Source organism: Schistocerca piceifrons, chromosome 2 (assembly GCF_021461385.2).
Source record: "Schistocerca piceifrons isolate TAMUIC-IGC-003096 chromosome 2, iqSchPice1.1, whole genome shotgun sequence".
Taxonomy (NCBI): Eukaryota; Metazoa; Arthropoda; class Insecta; order Orthoptera; family Acrididae; genus Schistocerca; species Schistocerca piceifrons.
The window spans coordinates 935,320,804-935,340,522 of record NC_060139.1 but is presented as its reverse complement, the minus strand read 5'-3'; the positions used below and the strand labels follow the sequence as shown (position 1 = coordinate 935,340,522).

General features: G+C 40.2%; 1 protein-coding gene across 1 annotated transcript in view; it reads left to right on the top strand.

The window, feature by feature from the left end:
• LOC124775659 (cullin-associated NEDD8-dissociated protein 1) overlaps positions 1-19,719 on the top strand; it is a 168,236-nt gene that overhangs the window by 98,511 nt on the left and 50,006 nt on the right. The window contains exons 15-16 of the mRNA XM_047250487.1: positions 1,616-1,767; positions 5,048-5,208. Of these exons, the coding sequence (XP_047106443.1) occupies positions 1,616-1,767; positions 5,048-5,208 (313 nt within the window). The remainder of the gene's footprint in view (positions 1-1,615; positions 1,768-5,047; positions 5,209-19,719) is intronic.

Below are 19,719 nucleotides of genomic sequence, written 5' to 3'. Positions count from 1 at the left end.
AGGTTGCAACACCTTATTGTATTAATCCGCCAAAAATTAATTTTAATCCATTGTCTATGATGTGTTCTGTTTTATTGAACATTATGTAAAAGGAAGCAGTGACGTGTGATGATAATTTTGTTGTGTTGACTGAACAAATGTACTGGTGGGCCGAGTTTTTGTATCCAGTAGCCATTTTATCTCAATAGAGGTAAGATAGTTTATTTTGGCTCTGAGGTATTCTTTATATGATAAGCTTTCAGGTGTTTTGTGTATTAGTGTTCAAGAGAGCTCTTTTCTGGCTTGGCATTGGAAAATGTGCCTAGGGGGACTGGTCTGCTTGGGATGATTTTGTGATAAACTGAGTGGTCAATGAAATAGATCATCTGGTTTATATTCTATTAGAACCTCTTAAGAAGGATTGCTTTTATTCCTTCTCCATTTCTAGCATATTCGTTATGGTGGGACATACACTATTTTTTGTGGCCAGTGAACTGTTGTTTGCCTTCCAGCCATGAAACCAAATCAGAACTGTATCATCATGATGGCAAAAGGATGATTCTTTTTTCTTTGGGAGGGGGGGGGGGGTTAGTTTTAAGGTGGTTGAAAATTGGTCATGGCAGGTGACGGCAATGGTTATACCGTGACATTTCACTGGTCTCTGTCCGTTGCATACCTGTCCCCTTTCCTGCTCTCACTCCATCACTACACAACCCTCTTTTCCATCAACGCATCAACTAGTCTTTTTCCCCCTCCCCTCATTCTCTCCTTTTCCACTCCCCTCTACTTCTCTCCTTTTCCACTCCCCCCTCCCCACTCATCATCTCCCTCCTAAGCTGCCCGACTGCATTGAACAGCCCTACTTCCACAAGCAGCATTAGACATTTTCCTGCCCCTACCCTGCTATTCATCCCCCTTCTGCCCTAGCCTCCTCCTCACCCCCGACCCACAGGCCCTTGCCCATCAGGTACAGCTGCTCTATGCTGCCCAGTCTCAGTGATCATCAACAATGGTCGTGTGTGTGTTTTTTGCTTGTATGAATTTGTGTGTGTGTTCTACTTTAGAAAGAGGCTTTGTGGCCGAAAGCTCAAATGCGTAGCAGTCCTTTTTTGTTGTGCATGTGGCCAACTCAACATCTCCTGTATCTGGCGAGTAGGAGTCTGTCTTTGATGTAATATTGACAGGCTGCAGTATTTGCCACATTTGTTGGGTGTTGCTGAACATTCAAGAATTTGCTTTCCTGATCAAGGCATTGGACTACATTCTTGAAAGCTTATAATCATGTACAAGTTCAGTGTTACATTTTCACAGAGAACATTTTTTACAACAAATCCGTTGCTAAAGAATTTGTGGATATAAGACGAAATCTTATCTCTTTATCAGTTTTGCTTATCACATGGTCCACAAGTATTAATCTCCTTTTTACTCTGTCAATGGTTTCTTGAGTAGTGCCAACATTCTTTTATTTTTTATTTTACTGATTGCAGAGAGGGTTTTTAATAAATTGAATCTGTATATTGATGTTGTATTAGCTCCTGGGTATATCAGTTATATAGTTTTTGCTGCCAAGTAAATTTGTAGTTTCGAGTAATTGATTTGATATACATTGACGTTAATTTTTGTATTTTGTTGATAGGAGCAGCACTTAATTCAATGTTGGAGTTCTTTGAAGCATTGGTGAAAGCAGAATTACCAGGCCTTGGTTTCAGGGATTTGCTTTCTATGTTAGTTGCTCCTATTACACAGTGTGGTGAAAGCACAACACCAGTATTGATTTTGCACAAGCAGGTAATTTTCAGAGCAGTTTGTATATTTTTCTAGCTATTACAAAATTTATGTATTTTAAAATAGTGAATATCGTGCATACAGAACAGAGGAACTGTTTAGTTGGAAATATGGATGTGCAATGATGATCAGTATTTACAGAAATTGATATTTCAGTATCGATACTGAAGTCTGTGAAATGTCTTAACACTTATGTTAATAGCAAAATACCGATCTTTGATGGTGGTAAAAACCAGCATACTTGTTAACATTGTTAATAATTTTCCCTTGACTTAAACCAGTCTCTTTCTGAGCGTACGACATCAATGCATTGGTTAAAGGAATAAAAATAGCATTTAGAAGAAAGTCATAAATCTTGGTTTGCCTACATGCTCTTTTTTTTCCCAAAACATTTCATTCAGTAGACTGACAAACTACCATAGTTGATTACTGCTTTGAAAAGGATTTTAATTTGGTTTAAATGAAGCGTAATAGCTAGTAATGAACTGAGAAAAGAGTAAGACCAGATACTAATTAATTTCAATATTCTATATAATTGAAAGATTTTTTTGCAGTTGTGTCCAGGGATTAATATCATTAATTGCCATGCTAGTGGACCACTCATGCTAATGGACACAGATATTGTAGATCTGCTAGATGGTTGTGACGTTCTGTGGCCTATAGAAGTGACTTATCATGAAATTTGTGTAGAAAAATATGTTGCAAGTAGTAAAATAATACCGGTGACTGATATGTTCAGTATCAAAATACGTGGTATGCAGCCAATGCAGATGAGTGGAGAGAATCTGAAGAGTAACATCATAACAGAAATAAAAAAAACGAATTGCTACCAACTGTGTGTGTTAACATATTAGCCATATCTACATTGCTTGATCCTAAATTAAGAGAACACACTTTCAAGATACTTTAGCGTGTTCGAAAACAATCAAAACCATCAAGAATTTCCTTGCAGCCATTGAAATGAAGCTATGGGAGATGGCAATATATTCCTGTTGGAAAACAGGGAAACTATTTTTTTGCAAACTGAAACGGGCACTTTTTAAATGAAAGTTCCTCCACTTGACTGTGTGTATTGTTTATTTTACTGTGCAAACTTGATTTTGGCCTTTGGGCATTTTCAAGCAACACAATGTTAGGCAAGATAAGACTTGGCTTGAGATAATGGTGCCTGCACATATAACAACTGTTTTTGCTGACCATTTTATTGCACAGTTATTCAGTGTGTGTCACAAATGTTTGTTTTACATCTGCCGGATGCTTTTTGAATTGTTCTCATTTCTGCACTATGACACCTGCATTATATAACCAAATTTAACATATTTCAATTATTACTTTGATTATAGAAGTCTGATTATGCCCAACGTTGTGTTATTTGAAAATGGCCAAAGGCCAAAATAATGATTGTACAGTAGAAGAAATGATCTACACAGTCAAATGACAGGACTTTCATTTAAAAAAATGTTTCATGACTGTGAACCCAAACCATTGTTAAATTATGAAACAGGAACCATCATAGTTAAATTATCATCAGAAAGATCGCCCCTTAGATCTTAATAAGATCCAATTGAAATATGGAATCACATCATTGATACTACCTATCCAAAGCTATGAAAAAATTGCATGTAAATATTTGAGCTGTATAGCCACATAGTCAGTTTCTGAAAGACTGTTCTCACAAGTAGGGTATGCTATTTCTAAATGTGGTTCATTATAATTAGCTCCTGTGCTTATTTCAGTTGATTTATCTTGTAAACTGTAAAAATTTGTGACCAGTAAATGGTAATGTGCTAAGCCTCCCTCAATCATTTACAACTACCTTAATGGGCCACTGGAATAATTAAAGGATGTTGCACCAATTAACTCAGACGTGTTCATGTTTAGATAACGTAACGGGAATGCAGCCAAGTGATTTTGACAACTGCCAATTTTCAAGGCATGACTGTTATGTTGTGAAAATGGCAGGTTGTGCTGCTGTTGAAATATTGGCTGTTGTTGCATTCCCAAACGTTGTTTGAACATTGTATATGCTGGAAGAAACTAGTCTCGCAGAATTTGTCATATCCATCCTACCATATTTTGTGAATTGTTGGCACAAAATTTCTCGAAATTCTAACTTCCCTTAATCTGTCTTGTCTCAGGTTTTCATTGATAATACAATGTTACATTTAGAGGGTGAACCAGAACGCCACCAACAGACTTCCAGAGGTAGTAGTATGGACTAAAACAAAAAAGTGCAGCAAACATAGGCTCTAAAATGACGGTCTTAAGTGGTATGAGCATTTGTTCAGTAGAAGAGATGTTTAACAGGAAAGCTCTTCATCCTGTTGTACCAAACCACGCAACTGATAAGTATGTGGGCCATCTCTAATGACGTTGCCATTGACAGACTGCTAAACCCCCAATGCACTATTTTGTGGCAAATATTAAACATACAAAATATTATAAAGTTATTGTGCTTAGAGAAAAAGATTCCTATCCCTTTCTCTGCCAGTGTCTCATGGATCTCCATTTATTCTGTTGCATTCTAGCCATTTGTATATTTTTAATGTTTTTCAATTATTCTTACACCTCTCTTCAGACTATTTTCATGTCTGTATTGATTTGTTAACCTTGGCTCCATTCTCTAAACTGTAATATTATGCCAACACTTTGTATCCAAATCTGGGCCTTTAGTAGGTGAATGCACACTCATTGGTAATTAATGGTTTGTGAATGACAGAAATATCTGTTGGCATGGAATTGTCTAATCGCTTAGTTTCTATCTTTTAATGTTACACAAGTTGGTCCGTGGGTTCCCTTACTGGAAGGCCTATATTGGTCCTACATTGCTATTTTGTGGATATACTTAAAGTCCTATGGAGGAAATTCTTTCAAATTCCATAAAACTTAGCTTTTTGGGTTCTCCTACCTGTTTCATTCATCATTGTATCCCAGATTGCTGCTTTCTTTAGAGAAGAAACTGCTTGAAATTTCCACTGCCTAGAGACACAGTATCTGTTTTTCTTGTTCTTTCCTCCCCTCCCCATCCTTCCCCCCTTTAAGAGCCCACCTGTTCAGTTTTTGTGATACAGGTAAGTAGACATTCTTCATCTGTTGCAAATGCTTTCCAAAAGTATTTAGGAGTGTCAGATTTTCAGGCGAAAACTGTACACTTTCTGTGTTTTTCACCCAACTGCATACGTGATGAGAAAGGGGGCGGGAAGAGATTTATTACTTTAGTTTACATAATTAGAGGAAAAGGCTTTGTAGTAATTAATACCACTTTACAATGCTTCTATTTCAGGCATTCCATTCACTTGCTAAATGTGTGGCAGCATTGACAGTAACATGGCGACAAGAAGCATTGACTGTTGTGGAACAGTTCTTGCGAAATGTACAAAACCCACGAAATGATGCACAACATATTTTTGCTTTGTTGGTCATAGGAGAAATAGGCCGTCACATGTAAGTTGTATAGCAATATATTAACTCTATCGCAGGGTGGTATTATTTGCTCCTAGTATTGTGTTGGAATATTTGGTTTCAATCAAACTGTTTGTATTGTAGCTAATGTTTGAATCTCCAAAGGAATTAAGTGTTACTCAGATGTGTCTGTAACTTCACTAAGTTGAAGTTGAAAATATTTACTACTTAAAGATGTGCAGTGGAACCTTGCATAGCAAGCATAATTTGTTCCAGAATCTTACTTGTAGTGCGAAATACTTGTTAAATTAATGTAAAATACAATACAATAATTACTCATTATTATCTTATTCATGCCATTTGTTTTGTTGTTGTGGTCTTCAGTCCTGAGACTGGTTTGATGCAGCTCTCCATACTACTCTATCCTGTGCAAGCTTTTTCATCTCCCAGTACCTACTGCAACCTACATCCTTCTGAATCTGCTTAGTGTATTCATCTCTTGGTCTCCCTCTACGATTTTTACCCTCCACGCTGCCCTCCAATACTAAATTGGTGATCCCTTGATGCCTCAGAACATGTCCTACCAACCGATCCCTTCTTCTGGTCAAGTTGTGCCACAAACTTCTCTTCTCCCCAATCCTATTCAATACTTCCTCATTAGTTATATGATCTACCCATCTAATCTTCAGCATTCTTCTGTAGCACCACATTTCGAAAGCTTCTATTCTCTTCTTGTCCAAACTATTTATCGTCCATGTTTCACTTCCATACATGGCTACACTCCATACGGATACTTTCAGAAATGACTTCCTGACACTTAAATCAATACTGGATGTTAACAAATTTCTCTTCTTCAGAAACGCTTTCCTTGCCATTGCCAGCTTACATTTTATATCCTCTCTACTTCGACCATTATCAGTTATTTTGCTCCCCAAATAGCAAAACTCCTTTACTACTTTAAGTGCCTCATTTCGTAATCTAATTCCCTCAGCATCACCCGACTTAATTAGGCTACATTCCATTATCCTTGTTTTGCTTTTGTTGATGTTCATCTTATATCCTCCTTTCAAGACACTGTCCATTCCATTCAACTGCTCTTCCAAGTCCTTTGCTGTCTCTGACAGAATTACAATGTCATCGGCGAACCTCAAAGTTTTTATTTCTTCTCCATGAATTTTAATACCTACTCCGAATTTTTCTTTTGTTTCCTTTACTGCTTGCTCAATATACAGATTGAACAACATCGGGGAGAGGCTACAACCCTGTCTTACTCCCTTCCCAACCACTGCTTCCCTTTCATGTCCCTCGACTCTTATAACTGCCATCTGGTTTCTGTACAAATTGTAAATAGCCTTTCGCTCCCTGTATTTTACCCCTGCCACCTTTAGAATTTGAAAGAGAGTATTCCAGTCAACATTGTCAAAAGCTTTCTCTAAGTCTACAAATGCTAGAAACGTAGGTTTGCCTTTCCTTAATCTTTCTTCTAAGATAAGTCGTAAGGTCAGTATTGCCTCACGTGTTCCAGTGTTTCTACGGAATCCAAACTGATCTTCCCCGAGGTTGGCTTCTACTAGTTTTTCCATTCGTCTGTAAAGAATTCGTGTTAGTATTTTGCAGCTGTGACTTATTAAGCTGATAGTTCGGTAATTTTCACATCTGTCAACACCTGCTTTCTTTGGGATTGGAATTATTATATTCTTCTTGAAGTCTGAGGGTATTTCGCCTGTCTCATACATCTTCCTCACCAGATGGTAGAGTTTTGTCAGGACTGGCTCTCCCACGGCCGTCAGTAGTTCCAATGGAATATTGTCTACTCCGGGGGCTTTGTTTCGACTCAGGTCTTTCAGTGCTCTGTCAAACTCTTCACGCAGTATCATATCTCCCATTTCATCTTCATCTACATCCTCATCCTCTTCCATTTCCATAATATTGTCCTCAAGTACATCGCCCTTGTATAGACCCTCTATATACTCCTTCCACCTTTCTGCTTTCCCTTCTTTGCTTAGAACTGGGTTTCCATCTGAGCTCTTGATATTCATACAAGTCGTTCTCTTATCTCCAAAGGTCTCTTTAATTTTCCTGTAGGCGGTATCTATCTTACCCCTAGTGAGATTGGCCTCTACATCCTTACATTTGTCCTCTAGCCATCCCTGCTTAGCCATTTTGCACTTCCTGTCGATCTCATTTTTGAGACGTTTGTATTCCTTTTTGCCTGTTTCACTTACTGCATTTTTATATTTTCTCCTTTCATCAATTAAATTCAATATTTCTTCTGTTACCCAAGGATTTCTACTAGCCCTCGTCTTTTTACCTACTTGATCCTCTGCTGCCTTCACTACCTCATCCCTCAAAGCTACCCATTCTTCTTCTACTGTATTTATTTCCCCCATTCCTGTCAATTGCTCCCTTATGCTCTCCCTGAATCTCTGTACAACCTCTGGTTCTTTCAGTTTATCCAGGTCCCATCTCCTTAAATTCCCACCTTTTTGCAGTTTCTTCAGTTTTAATCTACAGGTCATAACCAATAGATTGTGGTCAGAGTCCACATCTGCCCCTGGAAATGTCTTACAATTTAAAACCTGGTTCCTAAATCTCTGTCTTACCATTATATAATCTATCTGATACCTTTTAGTATCTCCAGGGTTCTTCCATGTATACAACCTTCTTTCATGATTCTTAAACCAAGTGTTAGTTATGATTATGTTGTGCTCTGTGCAAAATTCTACCAGACGGCTTCCTCTTTCATTTCTGTCCCCCAATCCATATTCACCTACTATTTTCCTTCTCTCCCTTTTCCTACACTCGAATTCCAGTCACCCATGGCTATTAAATTTTCGTCTCCCTTCACAATCTGAATAATTTCTTTTATTTCATCATACATTTCTTCAATGTCTTCGTCATCTGCAGAGCTAGTTGGCATATAAACTTGTACTACTGTAGTAGGTGTGGGCTTCGTATCTATCTTGGCCACAATAATGCGTTCACTATGCTGTTTGTAGTAGCTTACCCGCATTCCTATTTTCCTATTCATTATTAAACCTACTCCTGCATTACCCCTATTTGATTTTATGTTTATAACCCTGTAGTCACCTGACCAGAAGTCTTGTTCCTCCTGCCACCGAACTTCACTAATTCCCACAATATCTAACTTCAACCTATCCATTTCCCTTTTTAAATTTTCTAACCTACCTGCCCGATTAAGGGATCTGACATTCCACGCTCTGATCCGTAGAACGCCAGTTTTCTTTCTCCTGATAACGACATCCTCTTGAGTAGTCCCCGCCCGGAGATCCGAATGGGGGACTATTTTACCTCCGGAATATTTTACCCAAGAGGACGCCATCATCATGTAATCATACAGTAAAGCTGCATGCCCTCGGGAAAAATTACGGCTGTAGTTTCCCCTTGCTTTCAGTCGTTCGCAGTACCGGCACGGCAAGGCCGTTTCGGTTATTGTTACAAGGCCAGATCAGTCAATCATCCATACTGTTGCCCTTGCAACTACTGAAAAGGCTGCTGCCCCTCTTCAGGAACCACACGTTTGTCTGGCCTCTCAACAGATACCCCTCCGTTGTGGTTGCACCTACGGTACGGCTACCTGTATCGCTGAGGCACGCAAGCCTCCCCACCAACGGCAAGGTCCATGGTTCATGGGGGGGGGGTCATGCCATTTATTCAAAGAAAATTATACATACAATATTATTTACATTATAATAGAAGGAAACATTCTACGTGGGAAAAATTTTATATAAAAACAAAGATGAGGTGACTTACCGAACGAAAGCGCTGGCAGGTCGATAGACACACAAACAAACACAAACATACACACAAAATTCAAGCTTTCGCAACAAACTGTTGCCTCATCAGGAAAGAGGGAAAGAGAGGGGAAGGCCTTTAAATATGTCTGCTTGTGTCTGTATGTGTGGATGGATATGTGCGTGTGTGCGAGTGTATACCTGTCCTTTTTTCCCCCTAAGGTAAGTCTTTCCGCTCCCGGGATTGGAATGACTCCTTACCCTCTCCCTTAAAACCCACTTCCTTTCGTCTTCCCCTCTCCTTCCCTCTTTCCTGATGAGGCAACAGTTTGTTGCGAAAGCTTGAATTTTGTGTGTATGTTTGTGTTTGTTTGTGTGTCTATCGACATGCCAGCGCTTTCGTTCGGTAAGTCACCTGATCTTTGTTTTTATATAAAATATTATTTACATTGTTATTCATGATACATAACTAATAATTTTTTACTAGGAAGCTATCTATAGTCACTTGTCCATACGGGCACTTCAACACTTGGTGATATTGCGACACAGCATTATTGTCAAACAAACTTTTAGCATGTGTAGTCTTTGCTTTATTGGGGTGATGATTTTCAATGTACCATGCAACCAATTCCCATGCTTTTGAGCATTTCTCTTGAAGCGACAGAAGATCGCTGCTGTGCTGTAACCTTCTCCTCATCCTCCTCTGAAGAACTCCTGTCCACAACTTCCTGTTTTGAAAACCCACTGCAACTCCATAAGCTCTTCGGTGGTAATTTCTTGGCTGTGATCTTCCACAAGCTCATCGATATCATTGTTATCCACTACTAGCCCTATGCTCTTGGGAAAGACAATCTCGTTGACTACAGGCTCCACAGATACTGATTCAAAGGCCTCAGTCACATTTGACAATGCACTCTGGCCAATGCGGAAGTGAGAGTTCTCTTGGTAACCCCTTCCCATGCCTCTTCGATCACCTTGACGCAGTCAGTGACATTGAAGTTATATTTCCAAATCTCTCAGAGTGAGATAGGTAGCTTCTTAAAATTAGAAATAATCTGCTGGTCCGTAGACTGGACTAACGAAGTGGTGTTGGGAGGCAGAAATTGGATCTTGATGAATTGAAATTCTTAAAGGAGATGGTCTTGTAGGCCTGGAGAATGGGCAGGAGTGTTGGCCATAACAAGCAAGACATGGAGTGGCAGATTCATCTCAAGCGAATATTTTTTCACAGAAGAGCCAAATACTTCATTGATCCAATTGCAAAAAAGATCACGTCACCCAAGCCTGGCTGTTGGACTTCATCACGTTTAACCTGCTCTTCTGGATGTAACTCTTCTTGAAGGCTTGTGGAGTTTCTGAATGGGAAACAAGCAGTGGTTTAATTTTCAAATCGCCGCTTTCCTTGACACAGAAAACGGTGTGAGACAGTCTTTCATTGGCTTGTGACTGATCAGCGCATTCTCCTTTGCTGTTATAAATATAAACTTCGGCATCTTTTTCCATAATTGACCTGTCTCGTCACAATTATAAACCTGTTGTGACAGATAACGCTCAGAATCTATGAGCATCTTGAAGTTGCTGATGAAGTTCTCTGCCGTGTTTGTGTTGGAGTTGGCTGATTTTCCATGCCTCACAACACTGTGGATGCTGCTCCTTATCTTTAACTCCTCGAACCACCCGTGGCTTCCCTTGACCAGTTCTTCAGACGCTGATGATCCTGGCGTCTTCCTAACAAGGTCGGCAAAAATCCTTCTTGCCTTCTCACAAATTATGTCCTCATTAATAGTGTCAACTTGAAATTGCTTTTTATTTATCCGTATAAGGAGCAAGCTTCTGAGATCGTCCAGAATACAAAACCACTGTTTAGATACTCCTGTCACTCCCTTTGAAGCATCCATCTCCATAATCTTGTCCTTGTCCTTGAGAATAGTGCAAATAGTTGTAGACAGATTGTATGTGCGTGCTAAATTGGCAACGCTCACACCAAGTTTGTGTTTTCAGTGATTTTACAATTCCCTTCTAAGGTCATTTTCTTTCTCTTACGTTTATCTTCTTGCAGCTTTATCTTTGGAAAACTGTGTGACCACAAGCTGCATTAAGATGCTGCTAAAACCAGACTGCAGTACGTACTAGACATTGTTCATATGCTGTTGCGACAATGAAAGGTGTTGATGTTGTTAAATGTTTTCCCCCTGTGCACAAACTGCTGATGACATCATACTAAATCTTCGTCACTCGTTATGTGAAACATTGCTCATTAAATGAGTCATTCCTTTACAGTTTGTTTTGCTTATTATGCGCATAGCACATTAATGGAGGTGCTCATTAAGCGATGTTCCACTGCAGATCCTGCATGTGCATGAAGCTCTTGATTATCTGGTTGCAGTTTATCTGGGCATATTTCGGTGATGGGTTTTTTCCCTTAAAAAAAGAAAAAAGAAAAGAAAAAGAAAAAAGCAAAATACTAAAATGAAGTCTTAAGTATTATGTTAGTATGAGAACACATACTTTTGTTAGAATAAGTTATTATTCATGTGATTCATATTTTACTACCAGAAGTCAATGCAGGCCCCAATCCCTCTGTCAGACATAACTGAAATGTTTTTCCATTGTTCCCATTTCGTTTCTAGGTAAATATGAGGGCTCTATCCTTGCAACATGTCTACAGCTTATTACCTGACTGTATGGTAGCCAAGCCTTTTCCCTGGTGCTAAAAGTCAATAATTTCAAACTCAAAATTATTCAGGTTTTGTTGTGGGAGAGTTGCTTTCAGAATTCTTACCTTCTGTTGATACAAAATGAAGGCATACTGTTGAATACTGCCAAAATGAATGCATTGTTCATAGTTTACTAGCAGCTGACAGAGTTCAGTAATACCATAGTTTCTAAAATGGATCATTGACAGTGTGTGTTAACCTATTTCACCTTTTTTTCTGAAGATAGAGATGGTTTGTGCACTGAAGTGCCAAGGAAACTAATATAGGTATGCATACTCAAATACAGAGATATTTAAACAGGCACAATACAGTGCTGCAGTCACCAACACCTGTATAAGACGGTAAGTGCCTGGTGCAACAAGATCTAACTAAGTGAGTTTGAGCACAGTGTTATAGTCACCGCACGAGCAATGGGACACAGCATACCCGAGGTAGTGATGAAGTGGGGATTTTCCCATATGACAGTTTCACGAGTGTACTGTGAATATCATGAATCTTGTAAGACATCAAATCTCAAATGTAGGTGCGGCTGGAAAATGATCCTGTAAGAACGGGACCAACAATGACTGAAGAGAATTGATCAACATAACAAAAGCGCAACCCTTCAGCAAATTGCTGCAGATTTCAGTGCTGGGCTATCGACAAGTGTCAGCATGCGAACCAATCAACGAAGCATCATCGATAAGGGCTTTCAGAACCAAAGGCCCACTCGTGTATCCTTGATGACTGCAGGACACAAAGCTTTACACCTCGTCTGGGCCCGTCAACACCGACATTGGACTTTTGATGTTTAGAAACATGCTGCCTGGTCAGGCGAGTCTTGTTTCAAATTGTATTGAGCGGATGGGCATGTATAGGTATGGAGATAACCTCATGAATTCATATACCCTGCATGTCAGCAGGGGACTGTTCAAGTTGGTGGGGGCTCTATAATGGTGTGGGATGTTTGCAGTTGGAATGATAATGGGACTCCTGGTACGTTTAGATACGATTCTGACAGTGACATATTCGTAAGCATCCTGTCTGATCACTTGCATCCATTCGTGTCTGTTGTGCATTCCAACGGACTTGGGCAATTGCAGCAGGACAATGCGATGCCCCACATGTCCAGAATTGTTACAGAGTAGCTTCAGGAACACTCTTCTGAGTTTAATCACTTAAGCTGGTCACCAAACTCCCCAGCTATTAACATTATTGAGCATATCTGGGATGCCTTGCAACGTGCTGTTCAGAAGAGATCTCCACCCCCTCGTACTCTTATGGATAGCACTGTAGGATTCATGGTGTCAGTTCCCTCCAGCACTACTTCTAAGGAGGTCTACCAGTCTCTTTGTCTCTCCAGTGTATATGTGCTAGAAAGATGACACACAAATGAAAACATGTTGCTCTAATAATTGAAAAGGAATCATTAGATGATGAAAACATCTGTGAGTAGCTAAGTGATGCAGGATTTGTGAAAAAAGTGTATTCAGTAGAGGAAAACACCGAAAATGAGGTGGTCGTGGAATTTATTGTGCGCATCATTGTACTAAAGAGTGTAAAATTCTTATTCAGGACAAAATTTGTTGGACTGTACTGATGTTCTGATGCTCCAGGAAAGGAGAACCAGTGACGGGAAAGAAAAGGGGGGCCACGAACAGTTGTTTCTGAAAAAGTGTGCTGAGGTGTTAAGGTATATAATGTGTTTGTGTAATTTTGTAAATACTTTGCCACTTTCTCACATGGATTATACAGTGGGCATTCAAATACGACAGGTGGCATGGTTCCTAAACACAGTAAGTAGTAGTTTCTTGTAAGAAACATTGTTATTTTAGATAATTTGTTTTCGGTTATATATCTAGTCCTGTATCCATACTAACTTAGGTAATTGTAAGCCTGCTGTACTGTCAAATGCCTTCTGGAGAGTTATTAAATGAAGGTTTGGTATGCCATTAAAATGATGTATTCATAGGTAAAACTTTCTGGAACGTTTGTCATGGGAAAGGAGAGAATTTGTAAACAGAATTCTTCCTCATTACTAATGCTGCTGTAGCTCACTCTGTCTGGAAGCTAATGCATGAGACATTGTATGCTATAACATTTTCAGTTTCTTTGTTGGTTCACCCACTGATACCCCCACTGCAGTTAATTTGGTAAATGATGTTGAGAATTTGAAAAATGCTCTCAAAGCTTATCACATTAGACTGCGTACAATTTGTGTTGACTGTTAGGTTACTATACTGAGTACTTCACCATGCAGTTGCTCTTAAATTATCAGTGTGAAGTTTATGGTGTGCTTACTACCAACAGCAAAAATAATTCAAACTCCGAATAATGTTGCCATATTCTGTCATATGAAACACACACTCACAGAACAAACTCATCGCAGTTGCACCTTGATAGTTTGCATAAAGGGTCTTTAGTACAGTTGTTCCCAGAGCCAGTCCACGAAAAAATGACATTGTTAAAGTTAATATATTTGCCTTAAAAAAAGGAAAACTTGAAAATTTATTCATCAGTAGAAGACGTAAAGTCATCATCATATATATTATAAAACTTTTTTGGTTCAGTTGACCGTACTTCCAAAACCACCCACCACCAATCACTGGTTTTTATGCTATCTTTGGTTCCCCTGCTGTGCACTGTAGTGGTTGTGCTGCTGTTAGCTGTTGTGGCTGTGGAGATAAGAGTTTTGAAATAGTCCCAGTACAGTGTCTATCTCTTTCACAGCCATGTAATTTTTCAGGAGACAATGTTTGAAGTTGTACTACAATAGTCTTGAGCTTTTACAAGTGTTCTAGAGCATTCTTGAATTGTCCAGATTACAACTTGGAGAGGACACACATCACATTAATCTGCACCATGGCAGATCCCTTTTAAACAAGTAGTAGTGATACGTAGATAACAGATTGACTGCCATTATTAAATTTGGACCATACGTTGCTATGCCACATTGATATCACGAATATTACTTCTGAAGCCAAATTGATTTTTTGCTTCAGATGTCTCCTTTTGAACATGTAGAATCGAAAGTTACTTGATAAAATGTCAATTTATGACTGATCTGGACTGATAAAAAGCGTGAGCCATATATGGCTCACATGGCCCAACAACATCATTTTAATACAATTATAATCTGTGGCCACATGAGCTACGTGTTGCTCACATGATTTTAAACCCCAATATGTATAAAAAATTGTTGCCCAAAAAATGATTCAAACACTTAATTTATTTGGTTGTAAAGGGTGCGGCAGCATTCATAGTGTAATTTGACTTGTTTAGTACAATGACGTACTGAAGGAATGTGTGCCGCATTTGTGTACTAATGAGCCGCCATTTTGAGTGTGACGTTGATATTGGAGCGGTGGAGTGCACAGCATCATGCCTTTGCTGTTGAAAGTTATTTCAAGAATAAAGACTCTGTTATTGCTACCCAGCATCTATTTTGGCAACATTTCAACTTCGCACCTCATAGGAAATTACCAGACGGTGGGTACGGGCATTTCAAAGAACAGGTTATGTTTGCAATGGCAAGCCATGATGAAGTGAAAGAGCTGTGCAGACACCAGAAGCCGTGGAAAATGTTCGTGCTGCACTGTTGTGTAGCCTAAAAAGATCTGTTCGTCTTCATGCGCAAACTGTGCATATATCTGATCACTCATTCAGGAGAATATTACAAGATGATCTCCATTTTCACCCATATAAGCTGCAGATTGTTCAGGAAATTAGGCCTCGTAATTGGTTCATGCAGAAACATTCTGCTTAACCGTGCGTGATCTCTTTCGCCAAAATCCACAAATGTTGCACACCATCTTGATGTCAGATGAAGCTCATTTTGAGTTATGTGGTTCAGTGACTAAACAGAATATCAGTTATTGGAGTGATGTAAACCCGCATGAACTGCACATCAAGCCCTTGCACAGTTCTTGTATCACAGTGTGGTGTGGAGTTGCTTCCTTTGGGATTATTGGCCATTACTACTTTGAGGATGACAGCGGTGTGACTGCAACTGTCACCAGTGAATGTTGCCTAAAGATGCTGGAAGACTTAGTTCTTCCCCAGTTAGGTATGGTGGATGTGGAACAATAATGTTTTCAACAAGATGGAGCGGCCTAGCATACGCTCAGAATTTGCATTGATTTCTTGTGTCAGACATTTCCCGGTAGAGTAATCTCCCGTTTTGTGACATTTCGTGGCCGCCTCGCTCACCTGACCTTCCATGTGTAGACGTTTTCCCTTTGAGGCTACCTGAAGCAAGAAGTGTTCCGAATACATTGTGCCACAATTCCTGAGTTGAAGGATCACATCAGAACTGCCTTCGGCAATGTCCCAGGGAATATGTTACGCCAAGTTATGGAAAGCTTCCAATGCCGCCTAGATGAATTTGTTGTGCAGAGAGGCATCATTTGACAGGAGTCGTATTCAAAAAGTAATCCACACAATGGACAATGACTTAAATGTTAGTAAATGGCATACTTTTAACTACTAATTGACATAAGAGGTAATAAATAAATTATAGTTGCTGCCTGATGGTGTGTTTTTAATATCCCACTATAAACTCTGCCGCACCCTGTATTAGCTGCATTTAATACTGCATTATTTACAATTTTTTTTTTTCTTTTTCTGACAGTAATGTTCATGAATAAAGATCTTAGAATATTCTACTTCTTCGACACAGCATTGTGAATGTCACTAAAACACTCGTTGAACATGGTCACATTTATTGCATTTAGTGCACACCTTATTCACTTTCTTAGCAGCATCCTTTCTTTCTTCTGTTCTTTGCAGGCACTTATAATAGCCTGAATATCATCTTTGATTGTTCTGCTTTACTCCCTCTACTGTCATAAGGTGATGGCTGTTATCTTCGTGGAACGGTTGTTGTGTTGCTTGTGGTTGTGGATCTATGGCATGCAATAGTAGCAGAGTCAGGAGCTCTCTGTAAGGAATTATTTGTATGCGAGACTTGGATCCTTTGTTTGCCACGTTTTACAGCACTTGAGCATTTACAATGGATGTTCCAAAAAGGATTTAAAAAACCATCTTTCTGTACCATTTAACCGTATGCCAAAGTGTCGTTGAGTATGAGCTCATCTGATCGGATACATCAATAAATGACTTGGTGGCATTGTAGTCCCTGACTGCTTTGGACTTCAAAACATCAACGCCATTTTAATGTTTTACAGTCACCATATCATCGTTATGTTTATATGTATCTCTGACAGTTGCAGTTAGGAATCACCAAGCTACCAGCTGCAAAAATATTGAGTGCTATGAACACGAGTGTTCAGTGGAACCACCACTTTTAAACCCATAGTTGAAATGCATTATTTGTGAGCTCTATGAGGCTCATGAGGCCTCTAAACATAACTCAGCATGAGCCAGTCATGGCTCACGCGGCCCGCAGTACAATGTATACGTGAACCAAATATGGCTCACGTGGCGTCACAACCCATGTAACTGTGAGCCAACATTGGCTCGTGGCAGTCAATGTGTTAAAGGATGGATTGCTACTCACAGTGTAGTGGAGCTGTTGAGTCACAGACAGGCACAAAAAACGAGTGCTAAACAAGTCAGCTTTCGGCCAATTCTGCCCCGCCCCCTCCCCCCTCTCACACACACACACACACACACACACACACACACACACACACACACACACACAAATCACACATACATGGCCATGATCTCTGGCCGCAGAGACCAGACTCCAAGCAACAGCAAATGATGAGAGAAACAATCTGGGTGACAGGATAATGAGAAGGCTGGGTCAGGGGGGGGGGGGGGGTGATAGGGTGAGGGTGGGGGACAGTAAAGTGCTGCTTGTGGGAACATACAGGGCTATGGTGGGGAGAGTGTAGGACAACTTAGTGCAGATGGGAGGTTAGACTTCAGTTGGAGGGAGGGGGGGGGGGGGGGGGAAGAGAGAAAGAGTGGAAACGAGAGAAGTAAACAGACTGTAGCTGCATTGATGGAATAGAAGGCTATGTATGTAGACCTAGAGCGGGAATGAAAAAGGGGATAGGTGGGTGAAAGACAATGACTAACGAAGGTTGAGGGCAGTGGGATTATGGGAACAGAGGATATATTGCAGGGAGAGTTCCCACCTGTGCAGTTAAGGAAAGCTGGTGTTTGTAGGAAGGATCCAGATGACACAGGTTTTGAAGCAGTCATTGAAGTGAAGAATGTTGTGTTGCGCAGCGAGCTCAGCAACTGGATGGTCCAGCTGTTTCGTGGTCACAGTTTGTGGGTGGCCATTCATGCGGAAAGATAGCATGTTGGTTGTAATGCCCACATAGAATTCAGCAGAGGGATTGCAGCTTAGCCAGTAGGTCACATGATTGCTTTGACAGGTAGCCCTGCCTTTGATGAGGTATGTAAGGCTTGTGACCGGACTGGAACTGGTGGTGGTGGTTGGAGGATGTATGGGCCAAGTCTTGCATCTAGTTCTATTGAAGGGATATGTACCATAAGACAAGGAGTTGGGAACATCGGTAGAGTAAGGATGGATGAAGATATTGTGATACTATGTAGGTTTGGTGGGTGGCAGAATACCACTGTGGGAGAGGTGGGAAGGATAGTGGGTAGGACATTCTTCATTGCAGGGCACGATATGAGGTTGTGGGAACCCTAGTAGAGAATGTGATTTAGTTGCTTCAGTAGTGGCTGGTACTGAGTCACGAGGGAAATACTCCTTTGTGGCCAGACAATGGCACTTTGGGAGATGCTGGGTGACTGGAGAGATAATGCACAGATCTGCCTTTGTATGAGGGCTGGAGGGTAATTTCAGTTTGTGAAGGCCTTAGTGAGATCCTTGGTATATTTTGAGAGCGACAGCTTGTCACTACAAATGCGGTGACCATGGGTGGTTAGGCTGTTGGAAGGGACTTCTTGGTGCAGAATGGGTGGGATATGTCAAAGTGGAGGTATTGCTGGTGGTTGGTATGTTTGATATGGATGGAGGTACTGATGTTGCCATCTTTGAGGTGGAGATGAACGCTGCGGAAAGTGGCTTGTTCAGTTGAGGAGGACCAGGTGAAGCTGGTTGACGAGAAGCTGTTGAGGTTCTGAAGGAATGTGCATCTCGAAGGTGTCATCAGTGAAGTAGAACCAGGTGAAGGGTTTGGGTTTCTGAGTGGTCAGGAAGGATTCCTCTATACCTGGGCTGCTTAAAGTTGAAAGGTTACTCCACAAGTGCTGTAAAATTGGCAGTATAACTCACAAACAAAGGAGGAATGCGAGACACTTTGTCTTCTGAACCAGTTACAGCATCACAACACAAGCCCGTTCTAGCGTCAGTGCCACAACATTGCCAGCTTCTATGTAAAAATTGTATGTTGGTGCGTGATTTGTTGCTTCTGTGTTGTGATGCTTTGTGTTACTGCCTTGACTACAGATTTTGTTTATTAAAGAATGTCACCGGAATGGTCATTCTCGAAGTGACAATCCATTGCACTGTGGAGTGCCCTCAAATAGTCAGACTTTGGAATTGCTACAGAGGACATGTGAGATTTATGTGCAAGAAAAAGTATTTGTTTCTGTTCACGGACATGTCAATCCCTGCTGATAAAAGTTTTAGAGTGTATCTCGAAAACTCTAGGACTCGCTCAATGAACTGTTGTATGGGAAAGGATACTACTTCAAGACTCGCAAGATACTGAAGTAAACAGTGTGGAACAAAGCCTTTGTGGAGAAAGCAGTGTGTTTTTAAGCTCTCCTGGAAAGAAAAAAGGCAGCCTTGTCCAGTTACAGATCTTGTTTCATTCCAGACTGATGCAATTTGTCGGCACTTTTAAGGATATTGTAGCAGAAAAGAATGCCCCACAATAGCAGAGTTTCTAAATTCTTTAAAAGAATGTGAACTTTCTCAAGGGAGAAAACGTGTCTTAAATGGCGTTAAAAAGTATGGGCATCTGCTTTGAAAAGTTAGGCAGCTGAATTCTGTTATCAAAAAAGCTCACATCATTAAGGCTCATAGTACTTCTTACATAAAATTGTAGGAAAGGCTATACATTCAATTATTGGTTACACGAAACCTGGTTCGATGCTGGAGAATCAGTTGATAAATGTTAGACAGTTGACACTCAGAATAGCAGTGGTCA